General features: G+C 41.5%; 1 protein-coding gene across 1 annotated transcript; it reads right to left on the reverse strand.

The window, feature by feature from the left end:
• Positions 1 to 6,961: 6,961 nt before the first annotated feature.
• On the reverse strand, positions 6,962 to 17,576 carry LOC134186042 (hemicentin-2-like). The gene is made up of 9 exons (XM_062653949.1): positions 17,525 to 17,576; positions 17,004 to 17,297; positions 16,646 to 16,936; positions 16,304 to 16,572; positions 16,106 to 16,242; positions 15,988 to 16,051; positions 7,579 to 7,633; positions 7,324 to 7,518; positions 6,962 to 7,257 (listed from the first exon to the last, which is right to left on the reverse strand). Exons 1-9 carry the CDS (start codon positions 17,574 to 17,576, stop codon positions 7,229 to 7,231), a joined length of 1,386 nt encoding a protein of 461 aa, XP_062509933.1. The 3' UTR covers positions 6,962 to 7,228.
• Positions 17,577 to 18,855: the final 1,279 nt, after the last annotated feature.

Below are 18,855 nucleotides of genomic sequence, written 5' to 3' on the forward strand. Positions count from 1 at the left end.
ATCGACGCAATCAGGTGGCCTCCATCAATTACTGGGATGTTTGTCGCCATTTTGGAGTTCCAGTGGAGAGCAGATTGTACCGGCATCATCCTGATAGGCTTGTGGAGACGGATGACATTACTATGATGTGGGATACCACCATCCCCACTGCCAGCAAGATCAAAGCCAATCGTCCAGACATCTGTCTTAGAAATAGGAAGACCAACACTTGTCTTCTTATTGATATCAGCTGTCCTGCTGATGGCAACATTGGCAAGAAACATGCTGAGAAGTTGGCAAAGTACAGCGACTTGCGAGTGGAGATAAGCCGCATGTGGCATTGTCGAACACTTGTTGTTCCGGTGGTCTTGGGAGCATTGGGCACAGTGCACGCAGGTATTGCACGGTGGCTGGACATTATTTCAGGTCATCACAACCTGCAGCACTTACAGAAAACAGTGCTTCTGGGATCTACTCGGATCCTTCGTAAAGTCATGTCTTCATTCTAGACAGCCGTTATGCTCTAAGTACTTCTGAAGCAGGGTTTGCTTCCGGTACTTGTAATAGACTTTACAAACCAGACTGATCTGGTTGAGCACGACAAATAATAATAATAATAATAATAATAATAATAATAATAATATATTTCAGTTCGCATCCAGATAGGACACAGAACTCTCTAGAGCAACAACAAACAAGAACCACACAGACGATTTAGTAACAGACATTGTAACTAGACAAACAGTTGCACAATTATGTATCTACATATCTTTGTAACAAGTACTAAAATTTTTTATCTCCTCATTAATTGATGGTAAGAAGTATATATCTGTGTATCTCTTGTACAGCACAGAAATGCATTGTTGAAGTCATGCAGCATTGTTGTTAGAATGTTTTCTCATGTTGGATGAGGATTAGTTTCATGCAAGGCCATAATCTTGCTCATATTGGTAATATGCAGTCAGCAGACTCCACAAATCTATGCAGAGTCCTAGGTGTTCAGTCGTGCGACTTGTCAATTATTGCCAATTATGTACGGTCAACATACACACTGTTTCAATTCTATTTCTACTATTCCGGAATACGCGGTTGAAGTCATTCCAACCCTTTCTAAATAGTGCACAGGTAAGTCGACTCGTGTTCCGGATTCTATAACGGTTTGTCTCCCGGAGCAACCGAGATAAGGTGTAATTTTGCAAGATGGACTCTGAACTATTTCTTCTTCCGCTACTGCTATACCGTTGTTGCTGTGATTGTAAACTGTTAGAGGCATTAATTGACAGCCAAAGTTGTAAAGAAAGCAGCGGGGATGAAACATTATAATTCCAAACGCATAGGGTACATTGACTCAACTTTCGCCTTTGGCTGCAGGAGAGATAATCAGTCGCAGAATACCAGTTAGTCTGACTTTCTTGCCATCTACAGAGTTGCTCCATTTCACAGTGTATCAATGCACATGTACAGTTTGTGTTTTAGTCAAAACATACATCTAGGGTATTCCTTTCATTCTCACACTTCTAAAACCTATAAACCAAATAAACAGTTCGACGGAGTAGTTTCCACGGAATTGTCACATTAGCCCTTTAAATCTTGTCGTTTTATAGTTATATGCACCCTTTAATGGTTAGACAATTGACGTGCTCTAATAATTATGTACAATAGTGTTTTCAATTTATTATTTAATTTTTAAGGTAATATAAATAGATATAGCAGTTGTCAATCAATATATTGGTTGATTTCTGGTTAATTAACAATTTCATTACCATGTCATTAACATAAGTGCATTGTGAAAGTGGTTTCTTATTTCCTGAAGAATAATACAGTTGTGGCTAATGAAATAAACCTGCATAAAGCTGGATTTACAATATGCCAACGGTTGAGCTTCGCGTCGTGTGCGTTGCGTTATGTCGTCTTGCGTGGGTGTGGCACACGTCGCGCGTGACGGGTTGCGCCATTCCCAAATGATTTCAGCACGTGGTAGACGTTGATGCCTGAATTTATACGCTGACCAGTCGCGCTTCGATTTTCTACTGGCAGAACTCTGCCGGAACACCAGCTTGCTCAAATTCTATTTCTGTGTGTTTTCCTTAGCGCACTGGTCTTTGTACAACTTGCAACTGATCATCCACGAGCGAGGACAGCTCCCTACACAATCTATAGACCGCTCAACGTCGAGTATGGCGCCGAAATCAGTAATCATCGCTCACGGAGGCCACACATGCATATTTAGTTGGCTCTGATTGGTCGAAATCAAGGTGCTACTTTCGACGCGACGTGCTCAGCTTCCGGTTCGACGCTCAAATAGAACTCGGTTCTATTTGGACGCGTCGAGTCATTTACAATTTGAATTTAGTACGACGCGACGCACGCGACGCGACGCTCAAGCGTTCGCATATTGTAAATCTATCTTAACCCTGAATGGATGTGATTTTAAACACTGAAGAGATATTGCTGCTCGGCATCTTTTGCAGAGTTTCGATTTGTCCATTAAGACTGCTAACACAGGGACTGAAACTGCAGCATGCATGACACGGTGTTACTTCTAAGATTGGATGTTTGGTGGTAGTGGTGGTGGTAGTGGTATTGTGGTGGTGTTGTGGTGGTGGTGGTGGTGGTGGAGTAGTGGTAGTGGTCGTGGTGTGATAGTGGTGGTTGTGGTGTGATGGTGCTGCTGGTGGTGGGGATGTGGTGGTATTGGTGGTCGTGGTGAGGTGGTGCTGGTAATAATGGTGTGGTGGTGTGGTCGTGTGGTCTGGTGGTGTGGTGGTGTAGTGTGATGGTTTGGTGGTGGTGTGGTTGTGAAGTGGTGGTGGTAATGGTTTGGTTGTGGTGTGGTGTTGGAATGGTGGTGGTGTTGGTGGTAGTGTGGAGTAATGCTAGTGGTAGTAGAGGTGGTGTGTCGGTTGTGGTGGTAGTTTTAGTGGTGCGGTGTAGGTGGTGCGGAGGTGGTGGTAGCGTGGTAGTAGTGATGTGCTGGTGTGGTGGTGTAGTGGTAGTAATGAGGTGGTGTTGGAGTTGTAGTGGTGTGTTGTTGTGGTGGTGGTCGTAGTAGTGGTGGTGGTGTGGTAGTGGTGTGGTGTGGTGGTGGTTTTTGGTGGTGTGTCGGTGATAATTGTGTTGTGGTGGTTTTAGTTTTGCTGGTGGTGTAGCGGCGGTGGTGTAGTAATGGTGGTGTAGAGGTGGTGGTGTGGTTGTGGTGGTGTTAGTTGAGTGGTGGTGATTTTAGTGGTGATGATATAGTGGTGATGTTGTTGTGGTGGTGTAGTAGTGGTGGTGGTGTGGTTTAGGGTAGTTGTGGTAGTGGTTTGTGGTGATGACGGTGTGGTTTGAGGTGGTGGTAATAATGATGTGGCGGTGGTGTGGTGTGCAGATGTGGTGGTGGTGGTGGTGGTGTGGTTTGGGGGTGGTAGTAGTGTGGAGGTGGTGGTGATTGTAGTAATGGTAAAGTGGTGATTTGGTGGTTGTGGTGTGGTATTGGTCTGTGGTGGTGGTTGTTGTGGTGGTAATGGTGATGATGGTGGTGGTGGTGGTGGTGGTGGTGGTGGTGGTGGTGGTGGTGGTGGTGGTGGTGGTGGTGGTGGTGGTGGTGGTGGTGGTGGTGGTGTGTGTGTGTGTGTGTGTGTGTGTGTGTGTGTGTGTGTGTGTGTGTGTGTGTGTGTGTGTGTGTGTGTGTGTGTGTATGTGTCATAGTCGCTGTACTGGTGCTCAAGTCTGCGGCGTTACTATCTATTTATATACGACAATTACTTCGATGTGTACCGCATTCCAACTTCACTCGGAGCGTGGACTCAAGAGGCACTTTTGTGTATTATTGAGGACACCACAATGCAACCCAACACTGCCCCGACTCTTACCGACACGACTGTCTGCTATATTTCACGGCAGTCCATTACTTTTTGCGCAAGTCTGCACTAAATTACATACCAAATCTCCGCCTACTTCTTATTATAAACGTTGCATTGAACAGTTGCATATTCGTCATGGGAACAACTCGTTTGAGCGAAACCACTGTGCTTGCAGTCTGTGATAGCCATTTTATCGCCCACTCAAACTTTCGATTCAGTGCCACCAACAAAACGAATTTCTAACATAAAGATTATTCAATAATATTGAATTATTTAACGTTTTAAAGAGAGATATTGCTCTTTCAGCAACTGATGTGCAGATTGCTAGTGACTCTAGAGCAGGTAAATGCTCCCCAGTCAACACCCTGATTGCAGTCATTTCCTTTGTTTGTGCTGCTGACACAACGAGCACTGGTTTGAGACCTACTTGCCGTTTGGTTTTTAAAACCTCTTCTATAACAGGATATGTAGCACCAAACACAGCTTGTTCGCAAGCACCTCTGCGCTGTCTGTTGACACAATCTGACAAACAGGACCTCATTGTTTAGTTACACTGTCATGTACTTGTAGTTAGCTATTGCAGATGGCATTTGGTGCGCTTTGTCTAGTGTAAACCAAACACATCTGGTAGAGACAATAATTGAAAAATTTATCAAAACGTTTAAGATCAGTATTAATTATTAGCAAGTATGCCAACCTGTATTGCGCTTGACTCCAGCATATTGTTGGTGGGGGCAGTATCCATCTCGATATTTTGTTCCCAACTTGTACAGAGAACAGTCTTGAATGTATTTGTCATTGCCTTTGCAACCTAATTTGCTGATTACGTGGAGTTTTTGGCTGTAGGCCCATCGGTTTTCTGACGTTGCTCGACCAGAATAATATCCCGGTTGGCCACACAAAAAGTTGGCTTCAACATTATTCCAACCATCTGAACAGACTGCTTGGTAGTGGCCATTAACTAAAATTTCCACTCTGCCTTCTTATCGATTTGGACCGTTCAGAAGATAAATGCCTAGTAGTCAATATACCTAATATTAATGTATGTAGCTATAAATATCACATATTTATGTGACTTATCAGGCTATGGATGTCAAGTGAACATAGACAAGAAGAGGACGAAAAGGAAAGGTCATCATAGTGTACGAGAGTTATGAAAAGACACGTCCACTTACCACTATTCTTCGATGAATGCACATATCTCGTTGTCTTGCATTTATTCTGTCACTTTCAAACCAACTTTTAGTATCGAAATCTCATAGAGCAACGTCAGTTTGCGTTGGCGGTTTACAGGCAATATTACTCTGATTTTGGAAACAGACAGACCGGGAGCAGAAGCGTTTGCACAATTATTTACAATTATTGTTTCAATGGTGGAGAAGCCCTTTTTGCTCTCACGCCCGCGTGGACCTTGTTTTACAATTATTCCATTCCTACCTGGGACGTCCAGCTTAATCACCACCGACGCCGTCGTAGTCTATAGTAATTTGTCTCTCCTTGCGTCCAAACGTAGATCCGCCAGATTGATTATACGCGTAACTCAAGTTTACCACCTTGAGAGAATTTTTGCTGGCTTCCATGCTAACTTTTTAAAAGTTCGGATCCTCCGGATTAAGAAGCAGTTAAGAAATTCATCGTGATATAAATAGACAATACCAGGAGTGCCGTCAGCTGGATAGTTACTTTCATCATCCCCATACTCTTCTTGCCAGCCTTACCACAGTTTCTTGGTAAAACAGAGATGATGCGATGGCACGAGACATGTGTTATTGCAGATTGCTGAGAATGACCAGAATTTGTGTAGGTCTCGCCAAATAGAAATGAGGATCATGTGGTGACTTGCCCAAAGTCACTTCTGACGGGAGCTCAAATCGATTGTGCAAAATGTTATGTCGGAATCCACCCGAGTCGGTCTGCTGACGAAATTTGTCTTAGATTGGATTGCTCGCGAGGTCATCGTTCAATTGTTCTTGTGATTCTTTTTGCGTTCCGGGCAGGAGATTGAAGACATTCCGTACTATACATTCGGATCAATCGGGATGCCACAACGCTTGACTAAAGTATCCGCTACTGACACAATTGTTGGGGTCTTCCCCGTTGTTAAGAGCTAGAAGCGCTGTCCAAGTGAGCCCAAATGGCCGAAGTGGCGATATCTTTTCCTGACCAATTTCAGTAGGGGAGACGAAGTGAGACGTCGTTTGAAGCAATTTGTAAAGTTTGCTCCAACATACTGAGGAAAGAACGATGCCAAAGGAAGAAGCAGAGGCATCACTGCATGCATAAAGAAATGTATTTCAACATGTTTTTGTGACTCTGAAATTATGGAATACATAATTATGTAGAGAATATGATGATGAAATTGCTTCATTGTGAAGTGCTGCGAGATCGTGAAGACACCATTTTGCTTTATGGTCCTTAATCCGGACACAATAGTGTTCCAGTCTTCCGTTCGATGAGTTGCTAAGTCAATTACCTTACACCTCGATTCTGCAATAGAAGAAACAGAACGACGTCACGTGATGTAAATTGACGTGCTTGAATAACGAAAATAGTTTATTATGAATATGCGACTTACTTGCGTCAAATTTGCAGCGATGTTATTCATGTTGCCAAAATGATCTACTACAAACTTGTGACGGACGTCCAGATTTGAAGCAATGGCATTCATCTCGTTCTGACTGCTTGTGAAATTGAAATTAGCCACGCCAATAGCAACAACCTTATCGCCTACTGTGTTCGTATGGCAAAGAGGAGATCAATTTTTTAACATTTGTAGGTACATCAGAAAGTTGCTTTTGCTTTAGTCTTTAAGCTAAAGTATCAAGCCGATAACGATGGTAAAACTCTGTTTTATTAAAAAGTAATTAAAAAAATTTCAAAAATTAACAATTTTAATTTATACATAAATTAAATAATTTCAAAATGTATAATTATTGAATGTTATAATAAGTAAGTGGAAAAGGTATAACTCCATTTTTCTCCCCTACTTTTGTACAAGAAAATTTATCGTACAAGCCAAAATCATAACAAACGTTAGGGAATGTTCAGAACTTAGAATAATTTTTAGTAAATAGATTGGTGCTGCATGGTATCCAAAATTGACATTATTGTACTATATTATCCTTGGTCTCATATACACAGATGTTAATGGCAGTCAATTTTTACCTCAAAGACGAAACCTGACATAAAAGCAAAAGTATGTCTATTTGCTTTGTGTCATTAAAGACTTGGTTTAGGCTGTTTCGTTGCCAGTCTTTCCTTTCACAATTTACTTGTATAACGTTTCGGTTAAGACTCAGTCTGTTTTTGAGAAACAAACCATCTATCGAATCTCTTTGAAACGTTTAAATCACCACGTTCACGTAATAGCCTAAGTCAGAAAGATGCACAAACGCGATTTCAAGTCAGAATGCAAATTCTTCGTACGTCACACCTGTAAAATTTGAAGCAGACAATATAGTTAATTAAATACATGTAAAAACAAAGCTTTATTAGAAACCTGTTTTGTTTACTTCTGTTTGCTGTTCTTGAGCAGGTTTTGTTTGGGAGTAAGCTGCATTTGCTGTCAGCGTTTCTTTTTCAGATTCTAATATCTCGTTAGCTTCTTGTATGGCAGCATATACGGGTTCTGGCTGCAAAATATCTTCACTGCGAAGGGATTCTTTAATTCTGCTGGAAGCCAAAGTTGATTTCTCTAAAATAAACGGTCAGACTAATAACGTCATTAAAACTAAATGAGTTGTATCATAACTACCTTGGGTTTCAGACAGTTGTTTTAGCCGTAGTGAAGTGGTATCAGTTGCAGATAACTGTTAATACAAATAAGGATTCCAGCAACGGTAAAATACACAAAACGTAGACCATTTACAGGATTTACCAACTTAATTATAAAATGTTCAACTTTATTTCGTTCTAATTAAGAATGTTTGATCTACGATTAAATTGGATTGGGCAAGGAAAAGTTTGTCCTGACCTTTCTGAAATAGACCACACGCTAACATTTGCGAGAGCCACAAATAGCGAGTCTTTGTTATAATTTGATTTGGCAACGTGAGAAGAGGAAAAGTTTTGGCAAAGTGACGCAAACTGTACACCGCCAGCATGGAGACTTTGAAAGCTGTGATTTGGCAAACCTTACTAAAATTTTCTAACAGTTTGTTTGTACATGTGAGCTCAGCGCACGCTAGCGTCTTGGCAGAACCACACGATTCACGAGAGCTTCTATCATCAATCTGCCATCAAAAGAGAATGTCTTCTCTCGCACTATAATTTCTCTTCACTATATATCCCCAACCGTCCTTACTAAGCAATTTGGCATGTCAAGCCCAGGGCAGGACCCTGAGGGGTTTAGGGGGTTGCAACCCCTCTTTGCAATAGGCGTAGTTTAATATTTTTATTTAATTTCATTAGAAAAGAGAAAATTAGTAATGCTCTAAAAACTGCTAACGGTAAACCCCCTATTTAAAAATTTTTGGATTCGGTGATGAAGACGTATATATTATGAGAATTTTGCATATCTAAAATTGTATCATTCCAAAATTTATTGTACAGAATGCGTTTCTGTCCTAAATTTTTAATATATGACATATTACAAGTCGCTAGTTGAGTTTCGGGTAAGGGAATCCTAGGGTTAGAATTATAATACTAGTTAGCCAGTCACAAGAATGGGGATAGAGAGGGAGCAGGTTTGTCGATATTTCTCTTGGATCTTTGACATACTTCATAACGTGTTATCAATTGAAACAGTTCCCAATTTAAGCGCTAGAGGTTGAAACGAAATATACATCTAAGTGGTAATCACTATCCCATTCTGATATATCGCTGTATATCTCTTTTCAATAGTATCTTGTGATTTTGCCAACAGTTCTGTCTCTTTAAAGTGACACCCGCCAACTTTAATTGTTATTGCGAGATATTTTCCAATATTCTCAACTCAACATTTTTTGTCGAAAATAACCTTTGCAAGTAGAAAAAGCTATGTAATGCAGATAAACAGCTTATGTATGTATGTATGTATGTATGTATGTATGTATGTATGTATGTATGTATGTATGTATGTATGTATGTATGTATGTATGTATGTATGTATGTATGTATGTATGTATGTATGTATATATGTACGTATGCATGTGGCTCAATTGGTTAGAGTCTGCAGCTGGAGATTGGTAAAATCCGGGACCTTCGGGTCAGAGTTTGAGTGCGGGAGGGCCACATATATAAATGCCCTTGGGCAAGGAACTAACATACAATTGCCTCACTCTCCAGAGTGCCAGTTCTGTCCAGCAATTATAAAGTATGAAGTATGAACTACAGCAAATAAGACGTACCTATTGACATGAAAGAGTGGGTGCTGAGGCGGCAGCAGCAGCAGCGGCGGCGGCGGCGGCGGCAGGGGCAGCGGCAGCGGCAGCGGCAGCGGCAACGACAGCGACAGCGGCAGCAGCAGCAGTGGTAACAGCGGCACACATTGTATCTGCTATTCATGACAGAGAAAACTTGTGTTGTGTGAAAGTAGACTTCCAGAATGCTTTTAATGAATGTCGTCGTCGGCCCTTTTATCTCGTCTAAAAGAAGCATTTGCTGAATTATTTCATGGAACAGTGGTCATGCCACACAGCTGGAGAGCTTCGTTTTGGAAATGTCCGGATTTTGCCAACGGCTGTCCATCAAGGGGATCCACTAGTTCCTCTACTAGTATTAGTAATGTCACAATTTTCTGACGATTTTGGGAAAACTCTGGTCCAGAACTTCAACTCTGGTACCTTGATGACCACACTTTTGTTGGAACACCCGAATCAGTCTTCGAACTACTACAGTTTCTTGTTTTAAACGGTCATACGTTTGGCCTTCATTTCAACTTGGATAAATGTGACGTATACTGGCCAACAGGTGATCAGTCTTTTCCAGAGTTACCAACGCAAATCAAGAGTTTCAAAGAGGGATTGAGGTTTTAGGTTCTTCGGTATATTGTGAAGACGATTTTATAAAAACCAACGGTGGTCAGACGCATCGAGAAGGTAATTGAGGTTCAATCAGATCTCAGCAATTTAGACCACCCTCAGGTTGAAGTTCAGCTGTTACGCAGCTGTCTCAATGTGTGCCAAATAAGCAATCTATTACGCACAGTTGTTGGTTGATAAACTCACAAAATTTGGTTCCTCTCCTAGACATTCACTTGAATCTGCGTGGACGTTTTTAGTGCCCGTAGGTGGCATGAGCGTAGCTTTGATTGCTGGTTAGCAAGAAAGATACCTGTGCACTTTTCAAGGTAAAGATTGTGAGACATACGGTTGGAAGTTGTGATTTATTGACTAAAGCATACTGGGACCCCAAACTTATTATGCAGCGAAGTTTCAATACAACCGTGGAACCTCAAAAAAGGAGACCCTTCTTAGCCTTCTTAGATTAGTTTATAGATTATGTCTCACTTTATTTTGATTGCGTTAGATTGTAAGAATCACTTGGTGTCGTTAAACCTAAATTGGTTACTTTGAAGAGAGTAAGACTTCGCGCTACATACGGTCAATCATCTGAACAACTCGTGGCCCATTCTCTGCTCTTGTGGCTGGCTGGACCGTAAGCTTCCTGCAGAAAGAAAGTAGGCCTTGTATCTTTATTTCAACATGTTTTAGCATTTGGTGAGAGTTCCCCTTTAATTAAAGCTGCACGCTTACGATTCACCGCGCACGCGCAGGCACACTCACGCAAACTTAAAAACGTACCACGATTTCAAGTTGTTTCATAACGAAGCAGAAAAAGCGAACATCTTAGGGCGCACCATATTCTATGACATACAGACTTAATTCCTAGTACAAAGAGAAAGGCGAATCCCGTTCTTGTCCGCCACGGCAGTTTCGCTCCTCGTACTTGACATTTCGGGAAAGCTAACGACAAGTGTGTTAGGCTTCTTATCCCCACATTTACCATTTACCATCTTCAGATAGCTTGCTGTTAAACAACAAAGAGCTTTATCGATCGTTTTCTAGTTGCACGTTACCCGGAAATGGGTTGGAGCACTGACCATAACGTGATGGCATCTGAAACTCTCCGCGTGAAATACGCCATGCAGAGATGCCGGACGCCGGCGGCAACGCAGATCGTGCGAGGTGTTACATAGTAGCTACAAGAGCTGGCTAGTTAAAATTGAGAAAATGTCTGTAGATACCCGTAGCGACAGACGATGCGACTGTAGCAGTGTTTCTTCTACAGAAATTCAACAACTGCAAGTCATATTTTTGTGTTGGTACACTGATAAGCTAGTCTACAGCTTGATACAAGGTAGATGGTTTTGTGTAGGTAACGACTTTATATTGGTTCTATTGCAGCTCGCTTACAGTGTCTACGCAATACTACACCAGACTACACAAGACTGGCCAACCACATTCCACAGTACTATATAGTGTCATATTCTATCAGTATGCTAATCAGTACTGGGGAAAGTCACATAGTCCTTATACTCTGCTACACTCCCTTCCACTAAATCTCTCGATATCTCTTGGGAGTCTTCTATTTTTCCTTGTGGGATATCGTCGATTTTCTCTCTCTGATGACTTTTCAATCGGTTTCTTTGTTGGCATGTTATCAGCCTGTTCCGACTGTGTCCCTGTTAACTCAGGGTGGCTAGGAGTAGTTGGCACTGAGTTAGGTTTTCCCTGGTAGAGTCTGTTGATGAGATTGTCTTCTCAGCACTGACTTCGGAATAGCTTCCAGCTTGTGGTGGAATCATAGTCGCTGTACTATCATGAGTATGGGAAGCTTTCTCTTGATGTACATGCTGTGGAAAACTTCTGATATCACGATGTAATATATGGTCTACATGAACATACCTAGCCTGACCATTCACGCTTAAAATATAGTTGCTCGGTCCCAGTTTCTGAACTACTTTTCCAGAGAGCCACCGTCCCCAACTATCTTGTTTTGGGTTCCATACTGTCACTGACTCTCCAGGTAGCATCTCACAATTTCGGAATGCAGCTTCTGTTTGGCTCTCCTGTATGTCTCGAATCTCTCCTCCAACTGTAGGTTTAACAAGGCTTAGTCTTGTTCGTAAGACTCTCTTCATTACCAATTCGGATGGCGCTTTTCCTGTTGAGGTATTTGGATTCGACCTATACTGCAGCAATAGTATAGATATTTAATGTCCAATAGTATGTCCTTTAGGTCGTGCCTTCATAGATCTCTTGAAGATTTGAACTGCTCCTTCTGCTTGTCCATTGCTCGATGGGCGATACGGAGGGTTGAGTTGGTGTTTGACACCATTTCCTTTTATGAACTCCTGAAATTCTACTGACCTGAATTGTGGACCATTATCTGTCACCAATCGTCTTGGAATGCCATAAAAACTGAAAACTCGCTTCATCACCTCTTTTGTCCTACTAGCCGTTGTACTAGTGCCCATTTCATGCACCTCCAACCATTTCTAATAAGCGTTAATCATAATATGATAATGTTGACCTTACAACTATGCGAAATCTGCGTGAACTCTCTCCCAAGGTGCTGTGGGATACATCCATGGATGAGGAATACCAGCAGGAGGTTTATTCCTCTGACTTTGGCAAATGCTACATTTCTTGCACAATTCTTCCAACGATATGTCCAAACTCGGCCACCGATATACGATCTAGCTAATGCCTTCATTCGATTTGAACCTAGGTGATTTTCATGAAGATCTGCTAGAACTCTTGACTGTAATCTTTGCGGTATTATCACACGTGTTCCCCAAAGTAAACAGTTCTCTTCAACGCTAAGTTCATCCGACCGTCGTGAGTAGGGCTGTAACCTTGGATCTATGTGACTTTTCCAGTTTCATCCAGACAATGTATACTGGTATGCCCGTCTCAAAATTGGATCTTCTTTAGTCTCTTGTGCTACTTCTGCTGCTGTTACAGATAGATTTTCACAGCAATCCACATGGTACAATTCCTGGTTAGGGTCTATGACATTCACTTCCATTGGCAGTCGGGACGGCATATCTGCTTCTTTATTCTCCTCCAAGCCATATACTCCAGGTTGTACTCATATGCACTTAAAATTGGTGCCCACCTCTGCAGCCTTGCTGCTAACGCCGGGATGCCCTGTTTAGGTCCCAGAATTTGACCAAATGTTTGTGATCTGTCACAAGTGTAAATCTTCGGCCAGTGAGGAACTTGTGGAAATGACGAACGTCGAAAATTATTGCAGTGCTTCACGCTCTATTTGGGCGTAGCCCTTTGCTGCTGATGACATTGTCCGTGAAGCAAATGCTACTGGTGTCTCCAATCCATCCTCAAACTCGTGACTCAAACAGGCTCCTGTTCCATATGGGGATGCGTCACATTTTAGCTTGACTGGTCGACACAGATCACTATGCGTGAGAAAACCAGACTGTAATAACTTGCTCTTTGCTGCATTGAATTGGGCCCTGTGTTTCCTTGTCCATCTCTACTCTTTTCCATTTTGAAGTAACTCATACAATACTTGTAGAGTATTCGACAGATTTGGTAAGAAATGGCTGTAATAGTTCAACAGCCCCAGAAATGCCTTCAACTCTGTCACATTTCTTGGCTCAGGTGCTTCCCTGATAGCCTTGACCTTGTCTTCTGTAGGTTTCAGACCTTCTTGATCTACCCGGTGACCTAAGTATGTCACCTCAGACTGACCAAATTCACATTTGTCCTTCTTTAGCCGGACTACTCGTTGCCTTAGGCGTTGTGATACTTGTCTCACTCTTGCATCGTGCTCAGCATCAGTTGAACCGACAATCATTATGTCATTTAAAAAACAACAAACTCCTGGTATTCCAGACAATATCATATCCATCGTTTTCTGGAAAATTCTCGGTGCTGTTCGTATACCAAAAGGCATTCTGGTATAAGTAAACAAACCCTTCCTAGTACTTATGGTTAAATACTGTTGGCTCCCGGTATCCACTTCCATTTGTTGGTAAGCTTGATTTAGATCAAGCCTGGTAAATCGTCGACCACCCGCTAAAGTAGCAAATACATCTTGAGCATTTGGTGTGGGATACTCAATATTTTCCAGATATTCATTCATGGCTACTTTGTAGTCACCACACAATCTGATACTACCATCAGATTTCCTCACCACTAATATCGGTGAAGCCCACTCGCTCTGTTCTACAGGTGTCAATACTCCTTCTCTGCCTAAGCTATCGATTTCAGTATCCACTTTAGCTTGTAACGCAAATGGTACTGGTCTTGCCTTATGAAAGACTGGCCTTGCATTGGCACTCAAAGAAATTTTCGCTTGCACTCTTTGCAGCTTTCCCATTCCTTTCTTGAATAACTCAGGAAACTCGTGTACGGGATCCAGGACATTCAAGCTAAACAAAGATGCCCAGTCTAACTGGAGTTGTGAAAAACAATTCCTGCCAAGCACTGATGGCTTATTTTCGGCATTGACGACAACTACTCTACCTCGTATTTCTTGATCTTCATAGCGTACTGGTACTACAGCTTCTCCGCGTATAGGCAATGTCTGTCCACAATGACTGTAATTTCACTTTGCTGCTCTGGAGCTTGACATGAGATAGTTGTTTCTCATATGTCTCCCTCTGAATCACGGCAATAGTTGCACCCGTGTCAACAATCAGCTCTAATTCTCTTCCAGCTACAGTCATATTGACTTTGATTGCGTCCTGACTTCCCAGACCATAAATTGAACATACTTCTTCTTCCACTTGTAACGTGGCTTGCTTCTTGTACTTTGTATTCTTGGTACCCGTTGCTCCGCTCCCGTTCTTGAAATCGCCTTGCTTCTTACTTCTGCAGGCTTTTGCAATATGTCCCTTCTTGTGACGTAAATAGCACTCTCTTGATTTTATCTGACACTTATCAGGAACGTGCCCCTTGCCATGGCATCTATAGCATACTTTTACACCAGACTGCGTTGTCTTTGACCTCTCACTGCTACTACTTTGCATGCTAAATGCTCTCTCGTGGACTTTTGTTGATCCGTGTCTGCGCGTGTCTCCTCGCAAAGCTATCGTTTCTTGTCTTGCAGATTCAAAGGCTTGCGCGATTCGTACTGCTCCATCAAGTGTTAAGTCAGTTTCCGCCAGAATTTTCTGCTGTAGGGCTTTTACTCATAATCCACACAAGAATTGGTCCCTCAACGCAACTAACAACTTGTCTCCGAACTCACAGTGTTTATCTAGACGACGCAATTCTGACAACAACACTGTAACAGTCTCACCTTCTTTCTGTTGTCTCTTGTAATAACGGAATCGCTCGGCTATAACAATCTTCTTTGGCTCGTAATGATTTCTCAGTTGCTGAATGATGTCATCAAGCTCCAAATCTTGCGGTTGGCGAGGTCGTACCAAGGTCCTCAAAAAACTGTAGGTCGATGCACCCACAGACGTTAAAAAGATTGCCTTCCTACGGGCTATGTGCTCGTCTCCTATCGGTACTGCGTTTGCTAGGCAGTAGAGCTCGAACCTTTCCTTGTATTCTTTGATGCTTTCTACTCCTGCTCGGAATTCGCCTAACAATCCGTGTTTCAAATTCGCGGCTGCACTCGCCATCTCTCGTCGCCACTGTTGTGTCGTTACCGACTATATATTGGTTCTATTGCAGCTCGCTTACAGTGTCTACGCAATACTACACCAGACTACACAAGACTGGCCAACCACATGAAACAGCACTATATAGTGTCATATTCTATCAGTATGCTAATGAGTACTAGGGGAAGTTTCATAGTCTTTATACTCTACTACAGACATCTGTCTTGATGCCATCGCGATAGTGCGCGATCTGTACTCCACCCATTTTTGGGTCACGTGCAACAAGGAAAAGACCGAGAAATCGCTTTGTCGTTTAAAAGCAAGCTATCTCAAACTGGTAAATGGATGACTGTGTGTATAAAGGCACGATTTCAAGTTTGCGTGGATGTGTCTGCGCGTGCGTAGTGAATCGTGAGCGGGCACCTTTAACTAGGCAGCTAGACCCTAGCTTGGAAGTTGGTGCCATTTAGCGTAAGGCGAAAGTGGAAGTTTAAGTATTTGTCCGGCCATAGCTTGTAAGGCCTGAAGCGTTGCCTATACAAGTCTCTATCATTGGTTTTACGGACATGCACAAAAGAACGATCGCTCCGCAGACATGCATATGCGCGCATTATTTGCAAACATATAGTTATTTTGCCGTAATTGAAATTACTTGCTAACCGATTTTGGGGGAGATGGCATTTCTACTTCTGAGCGCCTCTGTCGTACATTCATACGCCGTTTTCTAAAATGTTAACATAATGTAAGTGCATCTGCTATTAAACAAGACTGGTCTTACCTCATACAGAAGAAGAGTAAAAGAAAAAGGGAAAACGAAACTCCTAATGTTCCGGCTAATACTCCAATGACACTATTGCTTGTGTCTGTTTCTTTAGCTGTCCAAATTAAACACAAATTGCCATAATCAAAACCTAGCTGAAAATTTTTGCAAAATAGATAAATGATTTTTAATTTCAAATGAAACACTAATTGTAACCGTGTCACTTCCTACAGCATTGGCAGCTGTAAAAGTGTACATTCCAACATCAGTGGAGTCAACAGTCGTAATTGTTAAGTTATAACGATCTGAAGAGAAGCTGTACTTGCTGGTTGGTGTAATTATCCCTGAAGGGCCATACCATGTTCTGTTGAGAGCATTATTGGGTACATCAGGTGACGCATTTACGACTGTCACTTGAAGAACAACATTAGAACCTTGCGTTACAACAACAATTGACTTTAGAGCTGTTAAAGTAGGACGAGCAGCTGCAATAACAAAATAGAAATTGCAATATAGAAATTTTTGACAAATATTTGTTCATGGCATTAGTCCTCATACCTATTAGAAGACTAATTGTAGCTGTTTTGCTTTCGAAGACATTTGTAGCTGTAAAATTGTAATTTCCAACGTCGCTTTGGTCAATTTCTGTAATTATAAGTGTATAACGATCTGACGAAAAGAAGAATTTGCTGCTTTCTGTAATCAAGCCTGCTGGGCCAACCCACGTTCTGTTAACAGGATCGTTAGGAACGTGAGGTGATACTTTTGATACTATCACGTTCAAAATGGCATTATATCCTTTCAACGCGGTAACTGTCGATTGCATTGCATTAACAGTAAGCCGTAGCCCTTTAATTAGCAACAAATATCATCAACTGCTACAATAGAAAAACTTTCAATTGCATTGCTTATATACCTTTCAACATCAGACGAATTGTAACCGATTTGGTTAAGACCACATTAGCAGCAACAAAAGTGTAAATTCCGGCGTCTTTTTCGGCAACGTTTGTGATTATTAGATTGTAGCGGTCTGACGATATCAGAAATTTGTCGTTTGCTTTGACTGCCGTTAGAGGACCAAACCATGTTCTGTTAGCAGCATTATTGGGAATATCAGGTGAAGCTTGTGAAACAGTCACTCGAAGAACCGCATTCGATCCTTTCGCTACAACGATAATCGATTTCACTGCCGTGACAATGATTCGGGGAGCTAAACAAACAATCAAACACATATTAGAAAAATCATATTATGTTAATAGTATAAAAATAGAATATGTGTTCAAAACTAATTGTTTACTATTATTCTAATTTCCTGAGTTAAGATGTAGTAAAAATCTATATTTTTATTGTATTATGTTACATGGCTTTGCTAACCCTGATTAGTCGATATAGCGGGTACAAATCGTTTGTATGCTAATACCGCACCACATACCCTACCTTTGCTATGATCAACAGCGAACACAGCTGGATAACACGCAGATGATTTCATATGTCTTTAATTAATAAGCTACTAAACGGTAAAGGCACTTAGACTACGACTTATCTAATTCATTACAGTAAATAACGGTTGCTGACAAGACAGTTGCAGTCTAACTGGTGAATAGATCAATGCCAAGTAAGAAGTAAGATTTACGTATTCACAACTCTACTTTGAACGCTCAAAATAAACAGTAATTCAAACCAACTAATCGCCTTGCATGATGCATACAAATCACTTGTAGTATGGGCTGCTCTGAGATATAATTGTTATTCCGCATCGGGAGAGTGACAGCTAATTGTCTCAATAAATACCTTGTCTTCGCCTTAGATAATTATCTCGGAATTAGCTTCTAGCGATGCCGAGGTAATGATCGAGGCAATTAGCTGCCACTCTCCTCGGGGAATAACAACGATATCCTCGACTTGCCCGATAACTTATGCTTGCATATGCCGAATATATAGCCAGATAACCTCAATGATTGCGTTATGACGTGTGGTACAACAGTCTTATGCTGACATCAAAAATATTATTTCTTGAAGAATTCATATGGACTTCTTGCTGCTTGCTAATCGTCATAAGAATAAAATATCTGAATTTGGTATCTACATAGCAAATGCAGGAGTTGGTGGTCAATAAAAAATTGAAAGACAATGTTTGTCAGTCTAATTGTATAATTATATTACATAACTAAAAATCAAAGCTGCAAAGTAGATACTCTTACTTGCAACATTAACAGTTATCCTTGCTGTTGCATTCGCCAATTTTTGATCGTTGCCAGAATCGCAATTGTATAAACCATCATTTTGTTCAATAACATAGAGTGATAATTGTCACAGGACAGACACAACATGCACATTGACACAATCGTACGTCACACTATCTCATTCAGTGACTTAGTCTTTGTGCGTCAACCAGGGATTAAAGAAATGGGATTCTGGAGAGCTGGAACAGTAATCAAGGCTTTTGGTAACAGATAATATACAGTCAAATTCGACGACATGGAACAACAAAGAAGGCTCATTTAAATCAGCTACGTGACAGACCAAGCAGACCAAGCAAGCAAACTAGGACAGTTGTACGTCAAACCAGTGGCGATAAATCTAAGATGGCAAGGGTTGGCCCCATCCAATTACCGTTGAGGACAGTTCTAGCGACAGTTCTTATTCTGGGAATGTTTGTGTTCGCTATTAAGAAGATCCGTCAGAAGCTCACGGGTACAGCCGTAGATGCATGGGTGAGACACGATTCACACGGTTGATTCAAAAACACACATACAAAATGGTAGCTA

The sequence above is a fragment of the Corticium candelabrum genome, chromosome 10 (assembly GCF_963422355.1).
Source record: "Corticium candelabrum chromosome 10, ooCorCand1.1, whole genome shotgun sequence".
Taxonomy (NCBI): Eukaryota; Metazoa; Porifera; class Homoscleromorpha; order Homosclerophorida; family Plakinidae; genus Corticium; species Corticium candelabrum.